The 22,644-nt window shown below is 39.6% G+C and overlaps 1 protein-coding gene across 2 annotated transcripts in view; it reads left to right on the top strand.

The window, feature by feature from the left end:
* 5-FCL (5-formyltetrahydrofolate cycloligase) overlaps positions 1-22,644 on the top strand; it is a 186,300-nt gene that overhangs the window by 36,154 nt on the left and 127,502 nt on the right. For both annotated transcript variants that reach the window (XM_089448731.1, XM_089448730.1), the window contains exon 3: positions 11,754-11,915. In XM_089448731.1, coding sequence (XP_089304857.1) covers positions 11,754-11,915 — 162 coding nt within the window. The remainder of the gene's footprint in view (positions 1-11,753; positions 11,916-22,644) is intronic.

Raw genomic sequence — 22,644 nt, 5'->3', positions numbered from 1 at the left:
CTCAAAGGCTGCTCCAACGAAAGCTGACAAGGAGGATGATGATGAGGATTGCGCCATGAGTGCTCATGCACCTCTAGAGAAGAGGTGGGGCAATATTGAGTTGTAGTCAGGGGGACTACACTGGAGCAGGATCCTTGATGTGCCTTAACTCTTGGATCACATAAGGCTACGAGAGCCCTTAATGACAGTGGCAGAATGACGGGAGTCAGTTGGTGCAAGGGATGATGGAGTGACCTTGTGATGTGGCGAGGAAGGATTTCCAAGATCGATGATAGCTTGGTCATGGGAGCGAGATTTCGTTGTCAGTGGGCTCAAAGCGTTTTGAAGGAGTTTTATGGGGTCCGGTGGGGATCACTCATAACATTTCATTATCAGGGCTGGTTCTGCATAATTTATTCTTGGTTCCACTGCATTATGACAATTCCCGTAAAACAGGTTATTATTGAACATATCTTAATTAAATACGCTTAAGGTGTCGTTTTGCGAAGAATATTTGATGAAACACCTTAGTGTAATAGTTTGTTGGAACCAGAATAGAGAGATCTACAGGATTGGATGGTGAAATGTGACTTTTAGTGGCCTGAGATATCGTAGAGGCAGATTTACCATTTTACTAGATTAAAAGTGACTTTACTTAGTCACTTAATTAAATAAAAAGGGGGAAAATGCTCACTTGAGGAAAAAAGCCAAGTGACTAAAATAAAATAATATAAAAGTCACTTAAAAGGATAAGAGGAGAAGCTTCTAGAGTGGGAATAAAATAATAAAATAAAGTGCTTCTAGAAGGCTGGAGAGAGATCTATCCAATCTTTAAAAGGAGGGAAGTAGATCATTTGGGGACATCTTGGTTTCGTTTTATTTATTGGTGACGTTTGGAGAACTAGGTTCTTAGCTTTAGTAGCCCAATGACGAAAATTTTTGGGTGATTTGGTGAGTGGATGAAAATCCATCTCATCCCTTGGTAATTCATTTAGAATTCATAGGAGTGCTTATTAGTTGCATTTCCAGATTAGAGAAGCCGGATCCAATATGCAATAGTTTGGAGGATTTCATCTAAGCCATCTCCTAGCTATTCTGTATTGGCATGTAATTTCAGATTTCATAATAAAAATAAGGCTAGGTGCTTATGTTTCCTGTCTATTTTGAGTTACAGTTTTATGTTTCTAAGTTTTGTCAATATTTTCATGTGAATTTTGTGTAATTTGATTGAAGGCAATTACAACATAATTTTCTGAAGCAAAACCTTGAATATTTAATGAAAATATTAAAGGGAATATCATAATATCCCGGAATTACTTAATTTTTATCAAAACGGGATATTACATATACCCATATATACCCATCCATTTGTGGATGGAATATTTAGATCTCTTCAACTTGGTGTCCATCTTATTCCATAGTGTAGTCCAATAGGCATTGAGAAATTTGGTCTGTTTGTTTGAGAATGCTTCCTATTACGCAAAGTGCACGAAAACACTTTCAAAGAATATGATTATTGCATCTTGGCCCTAAATCCCGATGGTCTTTTATAGGGCATGGAAATGCACATCTTACTAAATCTATGCACTGCCACATACAGATAGTCATGTTCTTGCCTAGTTCTTGGAAAACCATCCACAAAATCCATGGAGATGTTCTCTCATAGCCTAGTAGGTACAGGTAAGCGACATTATAGATCTTGTTTCCTATTATTGGGCTTTCTAATATAATAAAATATTCAGTCTCTAATAAATCAAGCTACATCTTCTTGCATTTTTAAATTTAAAGTCAATATATATAATCAACGTTTGTAAAGCTTCAAACTCTATGGGATAAAGTCATATTTCAGCCAACATGATCTCATGAAGTGCTGATTTCACTGCTAAGCAACTTGTTATTATGTTTTCTATTGTTCTCTCCATTTGGTCCATCTATTCTCTATTGTACTCAATCTCCATACCTCATGTCCATATAGGAGTGTGGGTGTGATGAGTGCCTGGGATAGGGAACATAACTTGTCCCAATCCCATACCATTATTGTTCTGTGCTTATTCTAGAGGAAAGAATATCACTTTCCATCCTCCTTGGAGCCTATTTCGAATGCACATGTTGCAAATCAGCCTCCCATTGAGTTCCAACCTAGAATATCTGTAATTCTGGGTTATTCTAGTGATTCCCTTTGAAACTTACTCGAATCAATTTTGGATTCCTCTTGAGCAGTAATAGTACTACAAAAGCCCTTGGTTTTATTTATGATTCCCTAACTTCTCTCAAAAGCTTCTCTCAAAAGCTTTCTAAATCCCATAGGTGATCTTATAGGCCGAGAAAGGGATAGAATTTTATTACCATTGAGTAATGTTTTCATAGTATAGTCCTTTATCCTTACTTTTCGTAGTTACACTACCAGATTTAACCTAACTTATCGACTACTAATACTGACTTTAACATTTCCATTCACATCAGTTTTCTAACATTTAATTGTGATCTTTGTGACATAAACCTTTATTTGAGTGTGTAATATTCCTAACGGAAATATTAAGTGAATAACATAAACATGCACTATGACAACAACTAGGAAATTCAACACACACAGGAAATCACAACACGAGGAAATGCACCAAAACTCTGAGCCATTTTATTTATTTCCGAGCAATTAGACTACAAATGAGTATGGAAGAGGAACCTGGGCTTGCTACAACAAGAAAATCCAAACCAAGGTGATGATCAAGTTGCCCAAATGTCAGATGAACTCCCCACCATGATTCTGCGCTAGACAAGAAAATTATTGCCATTGTTGTTGTAGGTGACATGAGATTTTGGCCCTCAAATCTACTCCAAAAATTCAGCAAAATTAAATGTAGGCTCTCCACACTAGCTCCAACAAAACCCATAAATATCTCACGGACCCAAGTGGTGGAAATGGTCCTGGGGTAAATTGCGCCCTCTTCCAACAATTTATACAGTTAATTGTTGAATGGAACTAGGAATTCTGCCCTTAGAAGTGCTCAAAAATTCTGTAAAATTAATCTAGCCTTCTCTCACCAAACCCACAAAAACCCAAAAAGGGTTTGGGCTGAATCCATTGACCCCAGTGACCCCCATCAAGTATAAATTGCTCAATTTGGCCAAAAAACACCCTACAATTTAAATATTGCTGAATTTGGTCCAAATCCCTCTCTAAGAAATCCTCCTGAACTCCTGTAAATTTCTCCCCTCAATCACCGAGCAGATCCCAGCTCGAATGCTCCCAAATTCTAATTCTCTGCCAGTGCACAAAAGCTGCTAGTTAATCCGTTGGCAGGTCCTGGAATAGATAAATTCGGTCCTCCAAAATGCAGTACTCTTGACCTTGCAAATCCCCAAGGAAAGACTCTTCCTCCTTATTGATAATTCTCCGCAAATTCTATGGCCAAAACTCCACTTTCTTCTAGCTTCTCTTAGCCCCTTCGAATTTCCTTCTGCGCCCTAAGAGAAGCACACTCCAGCTGGAAATAGTATGCAATGTCGCTCCTAGAGAAGCCTTGAGATGGACTCCTTACTCCCCTAGGGTGACACTCGAAGTTCACCGAAGGTAGAGGTGGAATTCTGCTTGGAATTCTTTGTGCTAAACAACACTTTTCTACTTATGCTAAACAACCCCAAGAGAAGATGAAAGGTGAAATGTAATAGTCAAAAGTTGATGCACAAAATGAATCCCTCTTATATTTTCTCTCCATCCTTCTAAACTCTTTTTAATATTATTTGATTCGTGGGGGCAATTTTCCACTTAGTTACTTTTTCCACCATTTTAATAAAATAATAATTTGCCTCCAATTTGCAATAAAATAATACTTGCCACCTTTCTCCAAAATACTAGTTGCCCCTTTTAATTAATATTACCAAAATTGGGCAAAATTCCCATGCTCACAAAATTGGGGATATTACAGTCCTCCCCGCCAAAAATTGCTTGTCCTCAAGCAATGCCTGAACAAGCACTCTCTCTATCAACTAACCCAAATGGCTACTGCAAACGATACTCGGGTCCCAAATGTGCCACTGAGTCATCCCTATCCCTAGCACTATCCTGTCATGAAGGAGTCCCTCGATACCAGGGTCCCAAGCCATCCTAATCAACGTGAAGCACCCCTTGCTCCACTTACTGTCCAACTTGGTACAAACACCCGAAGTCCTCTGCATGTTGTCAGTAAGTAGAACATCATGACAATATAAACTCCTGATCAACTCGTTGTGCAATTGCTCTATTGAGTCATCCATCTCATGCACTCCAAGGGTGTACTTCTGAAGATACAATCCAACCTTGGTGGAGATGAATACTCGCTCGCATGAGCTCCGCCTGATCTCCTTTTGCTGATCATCCCTCCATGCTGGTGAAATCCCCCATGCCAACAGTGAATCACTAGAATCCAATGGAAGATCGGAATGATCTCCCCCAATCGAAACTAACTCACCCCTAAGGGTAATTGAACTGTTAAGTACTGTGACGCCTGTTATCACTGAGAACTGCAGTCACATGTATATAAGTTGAGTCCAAAGTTTCATTGTTAAAAATGGATGTCAAATGGTTGTTATCCTATATTTACTACTTAGAGGTCATGTTTTTCAATGATATCGATGAGAATCATTTTCAAAACCGTTAGTCATCCTTCATCATGATTGATTAAGATATGTCTTATCTCGTATATGTCATTTGTCCTTTTCGCAGTTTCGTAGCGCAGTTTGATTGGCTGATTTTGAAGCGCAATAATGTTTTAGCCTTTTCGTAGCGCCAGCCATTTCGCAGCACATGTCGCTAAGTTATAACTGTCTGCGCTACGAAATCGCGGATTCGGGGATTTTGCAGCGCAGATCTTCGAAATGTCACGTCCGGGGATGAGTCATTGTGTCCGGTCGGTTGTTGTCAGTCAGTGTACCTTCCAAGCACTTACGAGCCATCATTCCACCAATAGGTTCATAGTCGTGCACATTAAGTTCATTCAAATGTTTTTGTCATGCATAGTTGTGTCATGATGTTTTGTTAGTATTACATGAAGTGGCCAACTTATATGTTAAGATATTTGAATTGAAATGAGCCCGAGTTTCTTCTTCAAGAGAGCTGTATTGCAAGCGAGCCTGCGTTCTAAAATTTGAATTTGCTTTTCGAGTTGAGACTGCCGGTGTTTCTCTGTGCAAAAGTTTTTAAAGCATAATGGAGAAGAAGGAGCATCGGTCTGGAAGGTATCAAAGGGCAGAGCCCGAAGGATTGGACCTGACATTGAGGGATGAAGGTGTTAAAAAGGGCTTCAAAGACGCTGGTTGCTGGAGTTTCTGTGAAAAGCTAAAGGGAGGACACACTCAGGTAACAAAAGAATTTGCCTTGAATTTTACAGGCTTAAGTTCCAAAGTATCTATGTTAGAATTCCCAGTATCTCCAGAGGCTATTGCTAGGGTAACTGAGATTCCTAGAGGAGGGCAGGAGTGGTTCAAAAATTTCAAATTTGATATGAGCCCCTGTAAAGTATTCTTGAAGGAAGCCTATGTGAATGAAGATTTAACCAAGGCTGTACCTAGAAGTTATGTTAAGGAGAGTTATGCTATGCTTCTTACTTGTATTCAAAAATATTTAACTTGTGAGGGCAGATATAACAAAGTTTATTCCTATCATTTCAAATTGTTGCTTCATTTCACGGGTAAAGCATCTATAGACCTCCCATTTTACTTGTTTCGAAGCCTCAGCAAGATGTGTGACAAAATCCAATTGAGGAAGGATGATTGTGAGACATCATTGTTTCATCATGGCCTAGTTAAACTGTTAGTGCTGGATGGTTTGCAGAAGATTGGTAGGGATTGGAGTTCTTTCATCTATATGGCCGGTTTCCAGAGTAAGACAGGCCTCACCCCACAGCCACTTAGAGAAAAAGAAGAATCAGTGGAGGAACCTACTATTGCTGAGCTTAGAAAGGAGGCTAGGGGAAAAAAGAAGGTTAAATCTCAGTTGAACAAACCAGTCAAGCCCTTGGTTATTAAAGAACCGCCTCAGCCACCTCAGTCATCATCAAAGGAGAAGGTCAAGCAGAAGAAAGATGTACAGGGATCAACTGGATCCGAAAAAGCATCAAGAGTTAAAACACGAGGTCAATTAAGCAAGGAGAAAGGTAAATCAGTAGCTGTGGAGGAAAGTCCAATTTCAAAGGCCAGCCTAAGTGATCTACTTGAGGCTATTGAATTTGAGCAGGAAGAACTAGTGCATCTTGAACCCATGCATATTGATTTGACCCAATCTTCTCCTGAGAGCACTAAGAAATCAAAAGACTCAAAGAGATTAAGGTTTGATGAGCCTAGTGAGGAGTTTATGTTCAAGCCAAGAAGGCCAGTTACAAGGAAACAAATTAAAGAGGCTGAGAAAGCGCATAAAGGAGAAGAAGCTGTAAAGGACAAAGTGCAGAAAGGAAAGAAAGCTGTAAAGTCACCTAGAGCAGAGGTAATTGAAGTATTGACCAAAACGGTGGAGGCAGTCAAACATAAAGACAAGAACAGAAAGGTTATCATCACCCAAGGAGGAAATGTGATTGCCATAAAGAATCAAGTGGGAGCAGCCAAAGAGGAAATTGTCAAAACAAAGAATGTGATTAAGGAGCATGCAGTCAGGTATGCCAATTATAGAAAAGCTGTGTTAAAGGGTAGCAGAAGCCTAGGGAGTCATGAAGATTCAGTGGCTGATGTATATACCTGGACGGTTCCCGCCCTCAAACAAGCTAAACATATTAGGAAAATGAACATGACCCTGAGAGCTGAAAACAAAGCTTTGAAGAAGGAGATTGTAAATTTGAAGACACAGCTAGGTCAACTAGCTCACTGATTTGAGGAAAAGGTGATATTCTTAGTTTTGGTAAATTTTGTTTAAGTTCCACTATTTTGAAGTCATCTAAGTTTTTGACACCTGTAGAGGAGGTTTGAAAAGTCATAAGTTCAAACAAAAGATGCTTTAGTGCAGATGTACTCTGTTTTAGCAAAAACAGCAGTTTCGTAGCGCGCTACGAAACTGCTGTAGGTGCTGTTTTATTAGAAAATCAAAGAGTTTAATGATGAGGTCAGCAAATTTTTGAAGGAAAAGCCTCAAGGACATAAGGGAAACTATAAAAGACTCTCCTAGCTATTCAGAGAATGACAGATGTGCATTTTGGAAAAGGTGAAATATTTTGTTTTTTGCTAAAGTTTCGTTAAAGGTACTTTATGACCGAATTGTTAGGGTTCTGGTTAAGGTTACCGGAGATGTTTGTTTGTACACCTGTTCAGTTCATAAGGCTTCCAGCTCATTGGAGAGTATGGTGATATGCGTTGTTTGTGAAGAATTAAAGAGCTGGGAACATGTTCTTTAAGTAGTGAAGAATGATGGGAGACAGGGACCGTGAAAACAGGGCACTTATCTTGGTCAATTAATGAGCCATCTACGCAACCAGTATCCAAAGCCAGCTTGTTCAGTGTATTCTCCTCCAAGATATCTTGACCAAAACAGAAAGAAGACATGTGTCAAAGAGTCAGGAAGGAAGCAAGATACGAGGAGGACAGATTTTGAGTTTTGAATGAATTAGGACCCTTTGTAGTTACAGTTCAGCAATTATGTAATTAATGAATTAGTTGCACAGTAGATAGGGATAGTTAATAGCAACCTTCGATGCTCCCCTCATGCTGGAGGAGGAAGCTCGAGGTGGTTAAGCATGTATTCCTATATATGGATCAGACTTGGATGTAATTAGGGTTGGATGTTTTGATAGAGAACAAGTCTATTTTGGTTTATGTAAAGCAGATTTTAGTAATACAAATGACTGTTGCTTTTCCTCAGGATTCTCAATAGATCTTATTGTTCAAATGTATGGTGGTTTATTCTCTTAGTGTTCTTTTTCAGTCTTGTCATTGCATAATCACTCAGAACTCATGTATAATGCTCTGATTTCCTGTATGTTTTGGCAAACTGTGTTTTATGTTGTGTTTGAACATTAGATGTAAAGAGCCCTGATTTCTATGAAAAGATTTGCTATGAAAAGATGGTGTTTTTGTTTGCTGAGATGTGTGATAACAACGCCAAGGTCCCATGCCCATTGTAGGAAGAAACTGTCTTGCTGACCCTGTGACACTTTGGTCATGACTGACTGCCCAACATGCTTGTACCAAAGCCTCTTGTTTGTAACTCTCGGCCATAATATATGTGATGATCGAGGTTATGCCCAACCTGCCCAAGTGACTTAGCAATGCCATAGCCTATCACTCCATGGTTGGCCCCAAATCCTGAGCAACAACCTGCCTCGCCATATGATGAAGACCTCAGTGATCCCCCATGTGTTAGTCTGAGAATGAACCAGATCACCGACTATCCTGACCATACTCACTAAGAAATGGAGTGTCCCACCAATCAACTGGATCCCTAGATCCCATAGCCATACTAGAGGTCCACAACTCCCAATCCTCACTGCCTGCTGTAGTGACATGCAACTAGCTACTGGGACTCCTTTGTGCCTCGTCTCTGACCCCTATATGTATCTAATAGATGGGCACCAAGCATCAAGAATTTGTCCCGCGTATGACAAACAACTCTGCTCCTGCCAGACCACACAACGAAACCTGCTATCCCAACTCTTGATGATGTACCTGGATATTGCCTGGAGCCTAGGCATCCTCCTGCCAATGAGGACTACCATCCCTTGTACCTCATGCTCACATAACACCTCGGGTTGTCCTGCTGATAGTGCACCCTGTAGCTCCCTCACGGTCACCTCCCTAAGCCTGCACCCGTTAGCGCGTGCCCTGACCAAATGCCACCACCGAGAAGTCTCTTCCTGGATACTCTGTGTACCAACTAACAGTCTCGAGTGATCCTCTTGTGTCTTGCTGCTCATGATGAACGTGTCAAGGGACGACATCCAACTCCTTTGTGCCTGCAAATAATGTAAAAGTGAGAGAGGCATGCGAGTCCCCATGGATATCATCAAATGATGCTCATCCATGTCCTCATCGATCCTGGGTGATCGATACCCAATGGCATGCATGTCGTCTCTATCAGGCGGTCTCCCTAGTGGTAATGCTCCAAAATCCCAATGGGAAGCATCACACATCACTACATACAACCAAGCATCCCTGCGCTCCCCTGCATAAGAACATGTATCTCTGTGCCCCTTGGCACACGAATGCACCCAGTTGCACACCTCTATGCACTGTTGGACACCACTACCAGCTGCCATAACATCCTGAATCATCTGGTTTCTCTCTTGTGATGAAGTTTTTGTCACTCCATGTGAAACCTCAAGGTGATGTGAATTGCTCCTCCTACTCCACAGTGCAAGCCTACACAACACGACACTCCTCTGTGCACCTCTGTGCTCCTCAGTAGAACACTGAACTTTGTGGCACGACTCTACGCACCACCAAACACCTACACCAACTACTACACCACCTTGCATCCTCAACCATCCCACATGCGTCCATGCATCTGCTACTCTGCTAGTGAATCCACTACATGCTAACAAAAATGATACTACTGTGCCTAGCCTCAGTAGCTCTTGCACCCAATATGCCAATAAGAGAGCATTGTCTCCATACAATGCCTTGATTGATGGCCTACTAATGGCACCTCCTCCAACCAACCCCTGCCAGAGTATGTTGATCATCCTACAATCCCATGTACGCCCAACATCCCCAGACAACCCTCGAAGTCTACTTGCCCCCCTGTCACTCCAACCGACGCTGGCGCTGATGGAGAGCTGAAAGTGTGTGGGCACTTGGTCACCGGATCCATCACACTGTTAATACCATCACTAACCAAGCCCATGTTGTGATGGGGAATCCCACCTGGATCCTAGCAACCATCTGGCCCTCGTACCCCTCTAGTAATCCATGACCTCTGCAGAAATGCAGCCATGGATGTACCCAACCACCTAACTTGCTCCATCGGGTACCAGCTCAGTGCCTCTCGCCATCCGATCCCAAAGGATGGATCAAATGTACAATCTCTTGTGTACGGGACAAGTCCTCCATGCTGACGCTGTGCCACACTCAACTCAAGCCGCTGGCCCCTGCTGACCCGGTCATCCCTTATGAACTGTCTCCACAACTCCAACTCTCTCAATCCAATGCACAAGGGTGAGATAATAACATTGTGGATAATAACTATGTTGAAATGGCCTTGGGGTAAATTGCCCCCCCTTCCAACAATTTATGTTGTTAACTGTTGAGTGGAACTAGGAATTCTGCCCTTAGAAGTGCTTAGAAAATTCTGTAAAAATAATCCTAGCCTCCTCTCACCAAACCCACAAAAACCCAGAAAGGGTTTGGGCTGAATCCATCGACCCCCGGTGACCCCCAACAAGTGTAAATTGCTCAATTTGGCTAGAAAATGCCCTACAGTTTAGATATTGCTGAATTTGGCCCAAATCTCCCTCCAAGAAATCCTCCCTAACTCTTGCAAATTTCTCCCCTCAATCACCAAGCAGATCCTAGCTCGAATGCTCCCCAAATTGTAATTCTCTGCAAGTGCATAGAAGCTGCCAGTGAACCCCTGCGTAGGCCCGCAAATCCCCAAGGCAAAACTTATCCTCCTTATGGATAATTCTCTGCAAATTCTCTGGCCAAAACTTCACTGTCTGCTAGCTTCTCTCAGCCCCTTCAAATTTCTTTCTGCACCCTAAGAGAAGCACGCTCCAGCTGGAAATAGTATGCAATGTAGCTTCTAGAGAAGCCCTGATATGGACTCCATCTTACTCCCCTAGGGTGACACTCGGAGTTCATCGAAGGTAGAGGTGGAATTTTGCTTGGAATTCCTGGTGCTAAACAACACTTTTCTTCTTGTGCTAAACAACCCCAAGAGAAGATGAAAGGTGAAATGTTGTAGTCAAAAAATGATGCACAAAATGAGTCCCTCCTTTTATTTTTTCTCTGCATCCTTCTAGACTCTTTTTAATATTATTTGATTCATGAGGGCCATTTTCCACTTAGTTACTTTTTCCAGCATTTTAATAAAATAATAATTTGCTGCCAATCTGCAATAAAATAATCCTTGCCACCTTTCTCCAAAATACTTGTTGCCCCTTTTAATTAATATTAACAAAATTGGGCAAAATTCCCATTCTCACAAAATTGGGGATATTACAGTGTGTTATTGCTGAACATTGGTGAATAAAGGTGGCATGCCTGCCTAAGAAGTAAGAACCAGACTTAAGGTGATTTCTGTCTTTCCCATAGGTTTTGATCTTCCTTAAGCTGGTTGATCCAGTGGAAGATTTGGAAATGATGTGAGGATATACAGGAGAGGTTGTCTAGGTCTTGGTGAAAAAATGTCTTGTATATGGATTAGGGGTTGGAAAATATTGGCTATTAAGTACTGGAAATTCAAACACTATATTTTGTGTCAGTAACAAGTGAAGTTCTTACCCGTGCTTATATTGATACTTTGATTGTTCAATTTTCCTTTAGATGATGTCTTTAGTGAAAGGTAATTGTATTTATTTCCCGACGTTGAATTTTGATGTTTCTACAGTAAAAAAGTACCATCAATTTAATTACAATCTATTTACATTGCATAAGAGAAATATGTTTATGGTTTTGGTAAATTATCTAAGACTATCAGTAATGAAAATAGTAAATCCAAAATCGTGGGTTTAGCCTTAAATGATTTGAGCTTTTTGAGCGCTTTTTTATGTGTCCAATTTACGCATTTGCACATATATATGAAATCACATCATGTATAAGTGAAAATTGTTATCTGGTTTGAGAATGCATTTCCACTACTTACTGTTTTAGTTAAGCAGGTTATATGGAGATTCCAAAGAAACTCTATGTTCCTCGTGTTGAAGACAAGGAGAGTAATATGAGGATGGTGCATATTACTAGTACTGCAGACTTGGTTGCCAATTCAATGAATATATTGGAGCCAACAATGTTGGATAATAATGGAAATCAACGAGAAAATGGTATGCTGCCCAATTTTTTTTTTTTTCAATTTGTTGAAATATTATTTTGAAATTTGACAGATTATATGGTTTAAAATTAATGGGGTCATTGTCTTCGTCAAAACTGAGCAGTACTTTTTGTCAAATAATAATGGGAAATAAATCCACAAGCTATAAAGTTCAATTAAATGTTTTTTCAAAAGCAGAGCTAATCTATGTATTCTGTCAGCATTTATGAGACATATATAATACAAAGTCTCAGATATAAATGGTGGTAATTGTTGATTTTTGTGTAGCATCGGGAGGTATTCCCACATGCCAAGAGGCCTCCTAAGTCGGCCTAGAAGATTTATGAAAATAAAAATAAAAATTCAATTTTTATTGAGCTTCATGTAGGCTCAAAATGGACAAGTTGGCCCAGTTCATGAAGGGACGTATCCCTTGGGGTAAATGCACCCATTCGACTTGTATATATATACAATGTGACATCTTCATTTGACCAATTCAAATTCATCATCTCTCTTCTATAGAAGACACACATGGGATAGGAAAAATGATGAAGTGACTGAAGTTTGGACTTGGTTTTTGGCACAGATTTCTAGACAATTTTGAATTGTAAACCTTGCTGAAGAATAATTTCTCCTAGAAGAAAAGTTGTTGGGTTTTCTCCCAAGTTTGGGTTTCCCAGGGAAAATTTGTTGTCTCTATTGTGCATGGCTGTCTCTTTATGATCTTACTGTTTTCATTGCATTACTATTGAAATCTTCTGTGTATAATTGCTCAATAATATTAGTGGCATAAGATAAACTCTATGAAGATTATTAGGTAGTAATTATTAGATTAGAAGATTAGTTTCTACTGTGTATATTGTAGAAAATTCAACATGGTATCAGAGTTTTGTTGAGAGAACAACCATTGAAGACAAGGACGAGTCTGTGTTGAAGAGAAAGGTCTGTTTGTTCTAAGAGGCAGAGTGAGTATCTGAACAACAAAAAGGATAAACAAAGGTCTGTTCCAGCGGATTAGGGTCTGTTTGTGCAGAAGAAGGGCCACAACCCTAGAAGAGGGTTGAGGACCTCATGAGTAGTGTCCTAGAACAGGGCTGTAGTAAGCAAAATCAATCTTGTGTAGTAGCTAAGACTTGGATTAATCCATTTTGATCCTCATCGCATCACCAAGGTATACTAAGATTTGGTTTGAAGCCCACCACGCCAATCTACACATAGAGTATGATTTCAAGGACCTTTTGCGAGAAGAGAAAAAAAACCCTTAAAGCCTGTGATTGATCACATTCACACAAAATTTGGCCCTCTACAACATTTTTTTATTATTGTTTGTTTGAAATTTTTTGGTCTCAGCTACAAATTTTTTGGCAATGTTTTAAATCCATTAATAAAGCCCTCACGTGAATTTTTTTAGGGTTGTGTCTTACTCAAATTGGTGAGGATGATTGCATAACACGACTTGACCATTTCAAGCACAAATTCAAACACTTTGCGGCATTGTTCGCCTATCCCGTCAGATTTATTGATCCTAGGATCTGTCCTTAACTATGTACCCAAACCTGCGCATGGTATACTAGCCATATTGCGCCCTGGATGGAATTGAAACCCTCGTTTCACTTGCCACACGACAGATCCAGAGTTGAATGCCAACCACGTGGGTCACCTCACATGATTTTCTAATTTATTTTTTCCCAGATGTTTGATGGGATGCAGAGAGAAGAATTCCAATTTTAAATTACACAATTTTTTGTTGGAAAATCAAGGTATTTGTAGATTAATGTTGATTCTCCTTACTTGATAATTACTTGTGATATTTGTTGTCTTTATATTATTTAGTTTTACTTCTTCATCAAGAAATTACCAAAACATGAAGATCACAAAGACACAAAGAACACAAGATATAGGCTCCAAGCTAGGGCAAAACCCCACAATTGGGTAAAACACGAACATTCCTCTTCTTATAGAATTAGATCAAAATGAGACCTCCAAGACCCAAAGACCAAGACCTTCTCCAAGTACCAAGTTAACCCTCCAACAAGATTTCTTCCAAACAAGTCAAAGTCTACCAAAGTCAATAGAGGTCAAATTCTCCAAAATTTACTTCAGTCAAAGTTTCAGTTCTGCAACTTCAGGTTTGCAATTCTTGGCCCTGCAACTCACAGAGAAATCCTAATCTTTTTGCACATATGGGCAGAAATAGTCAAAATTTTTGTCTCCTTCCTTTGCCTAGTCTTTCTACTTGTCTTCTTCTCTTCCGTTCTTGTTTTCCTTCTTATCTTGGTGCAGATTGAACTTGTTGTGATTGGTGTCCAAATGAGTCGAAATCGCTTCCTTTTTATACACTTCTCAAGGTGTCGAATAAGCCTCTTGTTAATTTAGGTTAATTGTTCTTTGCTTAGGACAGTTACTTCAATGATTCAGAGGAGCCCAAGATTAATTCCATTTATTTCAATAACAATCACATAACTATTATTCATTGATAGTAATTATCGAAATAACATAAATAATCATATGCAGAAGACAAGCCAAGACAAGAGGACACATGGATTGACACAAGCGAGGGAAAAACCCTTTATCAATTGTCAAAGTCAAAATTGACTTGCCAGTAATATGATCTACACCATTGTCCAAATCACAAAGAAGTAGCCTAGATAAATCTTCCATTCTGTCTTCAGCGTACAAAACCTTGCCCTAATCAGTGATCATCAATAGTCAAACAAAATGGTCCTCAAAAGGATATTGATCCTAAATCAAGTATCGCAGCCTTCTTTGCTGATGATAATGAACCTAATGCAATTAACATTTGAGCAAATTACTGACTTGGTTAGGGCACATGCTCCAGCCCTAACCTACATCAGCAAATTCATGTTCAAACAATACGCACTTCCTCGATATGAATGCGGCCCAAACTAAGCTGTCAACTAGACATTTCAACCACAATCGAACATAGGACTGAACCCTATAATTTCTATGGCATGTTTGCGGTCAACAAGAGAAGGTGAATGTTGTCCAGTGTTGAAGAATGTAACTAGGTTCGGTCTTCATAAATATATTTGAGTCATTATGTAATGCACTTATGAAAAATAATGAAAATAAAATTTTATTTTTATTATTATGACTTATTAAAGCATGGGTTTCATGCTTGGATCATCATGTTTTAGGTCAAAGTTGTTGAATTTCCACGACCTTGGGTCTAGGTTAGAATCTTAAAATCTCTGATGCTCCCAAACCAAGAATCTCAATGATACTACTTTGCATAGCAGAACATAAACAACAATAAATCACACATGCACAAAATATAGACAACTTTTTACAGCGTTCAACCCAACTTCGTTATATTAAACAACATATAATACAACAGTCTAGGGCTCCTGTACCAGGGATAATGACCCTCATACATCCACCAATTCAAGATACAAAACTAAAACTTGGTGTCAGTCCATCAACATCCAATTTGTCCTCAACAAGATACTCTTACCATTTGGCTGTAGCGCGCTCTCTCAGCTCCTCTTGGTTGTACCCTGTACCTGCCCGGTCCTTCGTCTCCCGATCTGCAACTCCTATCTCTATCAATGCTCCAAGTCCATCTGGCCACTGAATCTCGGTTGTCAATCTTCTCTCTAGTTGTGCCTTAGCCCATCAGGGCCACAACACATCGAGACTCTTGTCGAGTTTTTCACAGCTCCACTTGTGAACAACTCTCAACTGCCCACCGCTGCTCCTCAGCTACTCAAGGACTTCAACCCACTATGGTCTTTCTGCGCTGCTCCGACGAAGACCAACATAGGGCATGGAGGGCTGCCACCTATCACTGCAATATGTCCATCTCCTACAATGAACACATGCTAGGAGGACTGCCCATCTTCTGCTGTAGATGTCCTTCTCCACACACAAGTCTCGGGCTCCACAAACTGCTCCTCTGGTTTGTCAACCCTTGAGCTCAACAAATGCCTCTCTTGCAACTACCTTTGTCCATCAAGGTGTTGCTCACCAGGCCCTAACTTGGACACTATCACGCTATCCTCCAACAAACCATAAGTTCCCAATCTCATTCATACTTGGTCTTCTCTCAAGATGCCCTCCAACAGTCCATGAGAGACGAAGTCCACATTATAGCATCTACACCTAGTTAGGGCATCCCCACACCTAGGAGACACTTACACATGGCTACCCACAGACTCCACCAATCTGCCCTTTGCTCTACAATAGGGGAGCTATTGCGCAAATCTGGGCACATCAATATGTCCTTCATCTAGGACACCATCAACTCATCATCCAAGGGAACATCTGCAACACTCCTTACTGTTGTCTTCTTGCCTCTCATTTGATGTGCTTACTGTCACCTTGGCTTCTTGGTAGGCTTTCCAAAAGTCCACGTGGGTTCCTCCAGACAACTCCTAAGATCTCCTACCACTGCCCATCAAACTGATCCAAGCACTGATCCTAAACTAGGATCCAACACAAGACAAAACTCAATGAAAATATACCTTTCATTGCTGCTCTAAGTTGAAGTGAACTGTTGTTCCTGACTGTGGCTGGTTAGGGCACCTTGGAACGCTGCAACAACCCTAACACAGTCACCTACACAACCCTTTCTTACTGCGGCCTGCCCTTGGAAGACTTCCCTTCATCCACGTTGCTTACCTGGGCATAAACCAGCCCTTAAACTCCTCCACGCAGCTTTGTTTGGGTGGGTTAGGCCTGCGACCTACCCACAACAGTCTTCTAGGGATGTGGCAACCTTATCTGAGGGTCTGTCCACCCTTTATCACTTCAGACTTGGCCCAAAATTACTCCTCTCTGCCTCGGCCCTCTAACACAGCAACTCAGACATCAATCCAGCCATGAAAAGTGCCCAGAAGTGCCCTCTCCTCCTCGTTGGTCTGTCCCTTCTTCTTGCGGCCCAAAACAAACATTAATTCTCTCCTCCAATGAGCTTATCACTTGTGATGTGTTGCACAATGGATGCTAAAACAACTCCAATTCACCCTCTATTTATAGCCAAATGAGGGGCTCCAATGAATAGATGAAGAGACACATCTATTGGCTAATTTTTACATCAAGCCTACATGACTTGAAAACCAATAATTAATTTTCAACTTCAAAAATTCATTTCTCCACTTCTACAACTCGAAATTCGATGATTCTTGAAGCGTTGGATTCTCCTTTCCGCCCTCTATTGTCTCATGCCATCACACATAGAAACATGCCTTCGAAATTGCCCCAAACGCAATTGGGTGCAAAATCTCATACTTGGGTTCCAAACCCATAAGCTTACTTGTGGCGCTTTGACCTCCAAGCCTCGAACACTAGGGCTTGGAGTACCTCCCAAGCTACACAAAAATCAACAAAAGTCCCCATTGAGGACTTCTAGGATTTATGTTGGGTCATTAGAGTCATTCTACATTTAATAAGACCTTTCTTGGGCTTTTGAATCATGTAAAAAGAATTATTTTTGAGTCAAAAATAAAATTTTCATCTCCACACCAAGTCGGCCTCGAGAAGGGTAATTCGACCTCACCAGAATCCTATATATTGAAGCAGTTCGATTCATTTGGAGGACAATCACACACACAAGTTCAATCTCCTCAAAGAAGCCATGAAAAAGTGCAAAGTTGCAATGGAAGAAGGAGAATTGTAGGATCAAAGGTTTTGGGTTATCTCTCGCTCTCAAATGTGTGATTTTCTGGGCTATGACATCAAAGTCGAAGTTCTGTTACGACATCAAGAATTTTTGTTACGACTTCAAGAAGTTCTGTTATGACATCAAGGTCAAAGAGCTAAGTGCTTCAAGGTCAAAGATGCTGCATTAAGATCGAAGTTGCTAGGTCAAAGATACTACTTCATTGAAGTGCTGTTGCTGCTACCGTTGCATCTAGGCAGAAGACAGTACTGGAAAGTGATCATTTGCTGAAAAAGGAAAGGGCTGACTTGGTGTGGAGGAAGTTTGTGTCTAAGTCAAGAGTCTTGGATTATCTCAGAAAAAACTATTGAAGGAAGAGTTGTTGACTGGGTTTTTCCCAAGATTGGGGTTTTTCCTTGGCTGTCTGCCTACATTTGGTGTCCTTGATCTTCGTGCTATTGTTTTGGTAATTTCTTGATGAACTAAGATAAAAGAAGAACATAAGAAAGTTAATAAGAACACAAGAATTTCACAAGTAATTATCAAGTATAAGAAAATCTTTATGCCTTTCCAATTTTCTAACATGGTATCAGCTAAGGTGAAGAAGAAAGATAAAGGCAGGTTGAAGATCTATTGAAAGAAGACTAGGAATCTCAAGAAGTTGTGCAAGGGATCATATAAGGAGACCTTACAAGGAAAGAAGATTACTACCTTCAAGGACAATGCCTAACTCTGTAAAGGGAGAGAACAAGGCAAAAGAGGATAGATCTAATCCTTGAAAAGAATAAAGTTTTGGATCTAGTCAAAGGAAAAGTAAAGAAACCTACAGATGAATCAAGTGAAGCAAAGAAATGAAAATTTAGAGAAACAAAGATTTTGGCCATGAGTCTAATAGTGATGGAATGCATGCAATCAAGAAGGAGTTAGAATATCTCTAGTAATCAACAAGGAGAGTGAAGAAGAGAAAATCTCGAATGACTGTTCTGCTCATCACAAGAAGAAGGAACCTTCAAGAAGTCCAAAGGGCCAATTCTACACTTGTCACAAGATGGGTCAATATAAAAGGGATTATCCTGAGAATCTAGGGAATAAAAGGAGGAACAAGGATTAAGCAAACTTTGCCAAAGAAGTTTCACCAAAGAAGAATGAGATGGAAGGATCTGAAGTCAAACACCTATTTGTTAGGGACTCTATCCCTTACGTATCCCTCAAGTTTGGATTAAGAGGGAGCCCTCACCACTTTTGAAAGATTAGTATCTTACTCCTTGTATTATCTTTTATATTTGGTTTCCCTTACTTATCTAAGTTTTTTTATATTAAATATTAATCACATTTCTATTCATATTTTCCTTGTTTAGGAAAGGCTTATTGAATACTCAAGGATTATGAAAGAAGGCCTCACAAGGAAAAGCATTGGGATTACAAGGTTTGTTAAGAAACAAAGGTATGCCTTAGACCATAAGCTTTGTTCTCTTCATGATAAAGGTATATTCGTTCTTTTTGGTAATCTATTTGTGTCTAGCACTCTTGAATCATAAAGATTCTTGATTGGGTGATTCATCATTAGATAAATCTACCCTCCTCACATCTTTGATTATTCTTGTGGAACCCTAAAAAGGTTCTCTATAAAACCCTAACTTAAGGGTATGTCGATGATAATGTGTGAAACCCTAGCCTACTTAGGGTTATTGATGAAGTCTAAAGAAAATGTTTGATGCTTTGATGATGTCATGTTTGGGGTTTTGGTATGGTTATGAAAACCCTAACTTGTTAGGGTTGAATGGTGATGTATGAAATCCCAAACCTTTGAAGATTTGGTAAATTAGGCTTTGTTGTGTTATGTGTTGAAAGCCTAGGGTTTGTTAGGGTTTATGAACAAGATCCTTATTTTAGATAATGTCCTAGGAATGAAACCTTAGGCATATGTTTGTCCATCTAATCAAATATGTTAGATGCTTGAATGTGTTTGTGTCATTGGGTTTGACTAATGTTATTATGATACACTTATGCATGATGATCGAATCCTAGATGTATGTGTTGACCTAATTGTTGATGGTCATAAGTCCTAGGGTTTGGAATTAAGCCCTAGTCGAAGTTTGATACTCTAGGATGATAGTATTTTGAATTCTAGGGTTTTGTAACTAAACCTTAATGGAAGCTCAATTCTCTAATATATGATGACATTGTTTCAAATGTGACAATCTGAGATTTATGTAAGATTGTTGAAATCTGAAATTGAGCTATAATTGGTTTTGATTGTTGAAGCTTAATGGCTCATGTATGAAATCTAGGATCTTGCACTAAATCCTAGTGGAAGTCTATCATATGAGGTCTAAAGTTGTTAGATGCATTGTAGATCTATATTTGTTTGAAATGCTTCTAGGGTTTGCAATATTTAATAGAAGGATATGTCATACCTCTGGAAGAAATATTGAAACCTTAGATATAATGAAGATTGTTCTCTTAATTGAGGTGCTTGAAGTCTTGATGATGAAATCTAGGGTTTATGACAAAACCCTAGCATATAGTTGAAGTATAAAAGTATGTGTTTCCTGTAATTTGTGAACCTAACTAAGTTTAGGTATTTAATGTCTAAATGCTTCCATTATTATATGATTCTGATATGCTTAACCTCATGCTTTTAGAGATTTGGTTGTAGCTGCTATCTAAAGTTGTGCAGGCACATAATTGTTAATTTTAGACAACAATGGTATGTTTTATGCTTTAGAGAAATTTTACTTCAATTTCTTTATTAGCCTAGTATTAATATTCAGATTAGCAATCACATCAACATGATACTAAAATGCAGATAGAACATAAACATAAATAATAGAAGACAAGCCAAGATAAGTGGACACAAGATGTGGCACCAGCTAGGGACAAACCCCAATGTGGGGAAACCCTTGATCAAATCTTCTTTTAGTCTTCAATAGTTCAGTAGAGAGAGATAGTACAATTTACAAATCTGATAATTTATAGCAGCAACAAAAGAGCCCTAACCAGAAAAGTCAACGCTGGTCAACAGTGTAGATTTGACCCTTAGCAAATCGGTCAACTTCGGCCTCCAAACAGCAAGATAAAACAACCCTCAAAACAGTCAAATTCAGCCCAGTCAAAGTCTGGTCAAACAACCCACCTACGGTCAGCCCTAACTGCAGTCAACGCTAGTCAACAATCAACGTTTAGCCTCGATTTCTGTGCCCAGAAATGTGGCCTGCCCAAACAGAGATAGCCCTCACAAAAACACAATTAAAGGAGGTCAACGCATGTTGGTCAATGCTTGGTCAAACTGTCCAGAAATTCGGTCTCCTGAAATTTCGCTCTCTTGAAATTCTGGCCTCCTGAAATTTCGACCTACTGAAATTTCACTCTCCTGAAATTTCGGACGTGTAGAGAGAGAGGCCTATAAATCCATACCTAATCAATGAGGGGAGAGAGAGAAGTGCGAAGATGAGTGTGTCTAAATGAGGCTAAGTCACCTTCTATTTATATGCAACGTTGATGATGAATAAACGTGACTGTTGGGCTTCTGAGCCTACATAAGTTTGTTGGCTAACCTTGATGATTTGACCATAATTAAAATAAATTCATAACTTCATTTGTACATGTCAGAATCAGATCACTTTTAGATCAATCCTACACCTCTCGGAGACAGGAATCCAAGAAAAATATCAGTTGTTATAAATAAGATGACCCATGTGGAGTTTGGCCCTAGTTCCCAATTTTAACACTCCTTCTCAACTAGGGAGAACTCCATCTACTAATCCATTTGCTAATTTGTACTATCTCTGGCATCAATGCACTGCTCTTCTCTGCTGAACTATGAAGAAGAAGAAGTGATCGAGAATGTATCATACCATTCTCTACTGACCCGAAGTCAGTCCCAATCAAAGGAGAGTGTGTCATACCACTCTTACTGACCCGAAGTCAAAAGAGAGTGTCTCATACCACTCTTACTAACCCGAAGTCAGTTCCAATCAAAAGAGAGTGTTTCAGACCACTCTTACTGACCCGAAGTCAGTTCCAATTGATCCCAGATCAATATCGGTCATCTTAGAATAGGGAGTATGGTAGTACACGATGTGTGCATCGGTAGTACTATGGTCCCTATCCTCATTTCCCTACTCATTGGTTAGATGAGAGGTTCTTCCCATGAGTCCCAAATTGCATGAGTAGGATGTCTTAGCAGGAGAAGGATGAACCACTCATCCTGCCTACTTGTCGCCAAGGGTTATCGCAGGGGAAGGTTGAACCACTCACTCTGTTGTTGAATTTTCTAAGTCTATCCGTTAGAAATTTAATGCTGGTTTATTTCTTCTACTTGTTTAAATTTGAACAAGTTATTTAATACATTTAAATACTGAAATAAACACAATACAGTCACAACATCTACAGATCATCAACTGAAAGAAAACAAGCACACAAGTGACACCGTTATTTTTGGACATGTTGACCACTGGAGTGGCACTTGATATGATTATATGAAGACTTCATGCCCAAGGATGATTCAGAGGACACATGTACCATCAGATATCATTAGTCAACATAGTTTTTTAACTCTACTTCTATCTTCTCATCGTCTTTCTTGTACCCAGATTCCACACCCTGCAGGGAATTGTAATAAGTGATACTAGTAATGATGAGTTTTGAGTCTGTAACAGGCCTAGGATGTTGGGACTCGATCAACAAACGAGTACACCTTGGATTGTTTTTTTATCTGGTTAATTATCCTTCCTTTTTCAGAGGCGGATAATTTTCTAGGTTTTTTCACTCACGTTGTCCCCAAAGCCGGGGTGACGGTTTGAAGATTGAGCCCCTGACACGTCTTAGTGTCTAGAGTCGATGGATATTACCATACTAGATCACACAAAAAATTTCGTGGAATTTGGTTTTTAATTTTTTAGATTTCCTGCAGGGCAAAAATGGAAAATAAAATTGTATCTAAATTGTAATAAGTGTAGTCTAGAAAAGTTGTATGGGTTATGAGTAATCAAAATTACACTTCTCACCCTTAACTTTCTACTATGACACACTTTGAGGGGTTAATAATGTGTTTTGGACCTTGAAAACCCACTTTTTTTAAGTTTAGTGGGAAATCTGGCAATTAATTAAGCCAGAAATT

The sequence above is a fragment of the Pinus tabuliformis genome, chromosome X (genome assembly GCF_031772625.1).
Source record: "Pinus tabuliformis cultivar Carrire ecotype Pingquan chromosome X, CPIR1, whole genome shotgun sequence".
Taxonomy (NCBI): domain Eukaryota; kingdom Viridiplantae; phylum Streptophyta; class Pinopsida; order Pinales; family Pinaceae; genus Pinus; species Pinus tabuliformis.
This window is presented reverse-complemented; position numbering and strand designations above follow the sequence as displayed.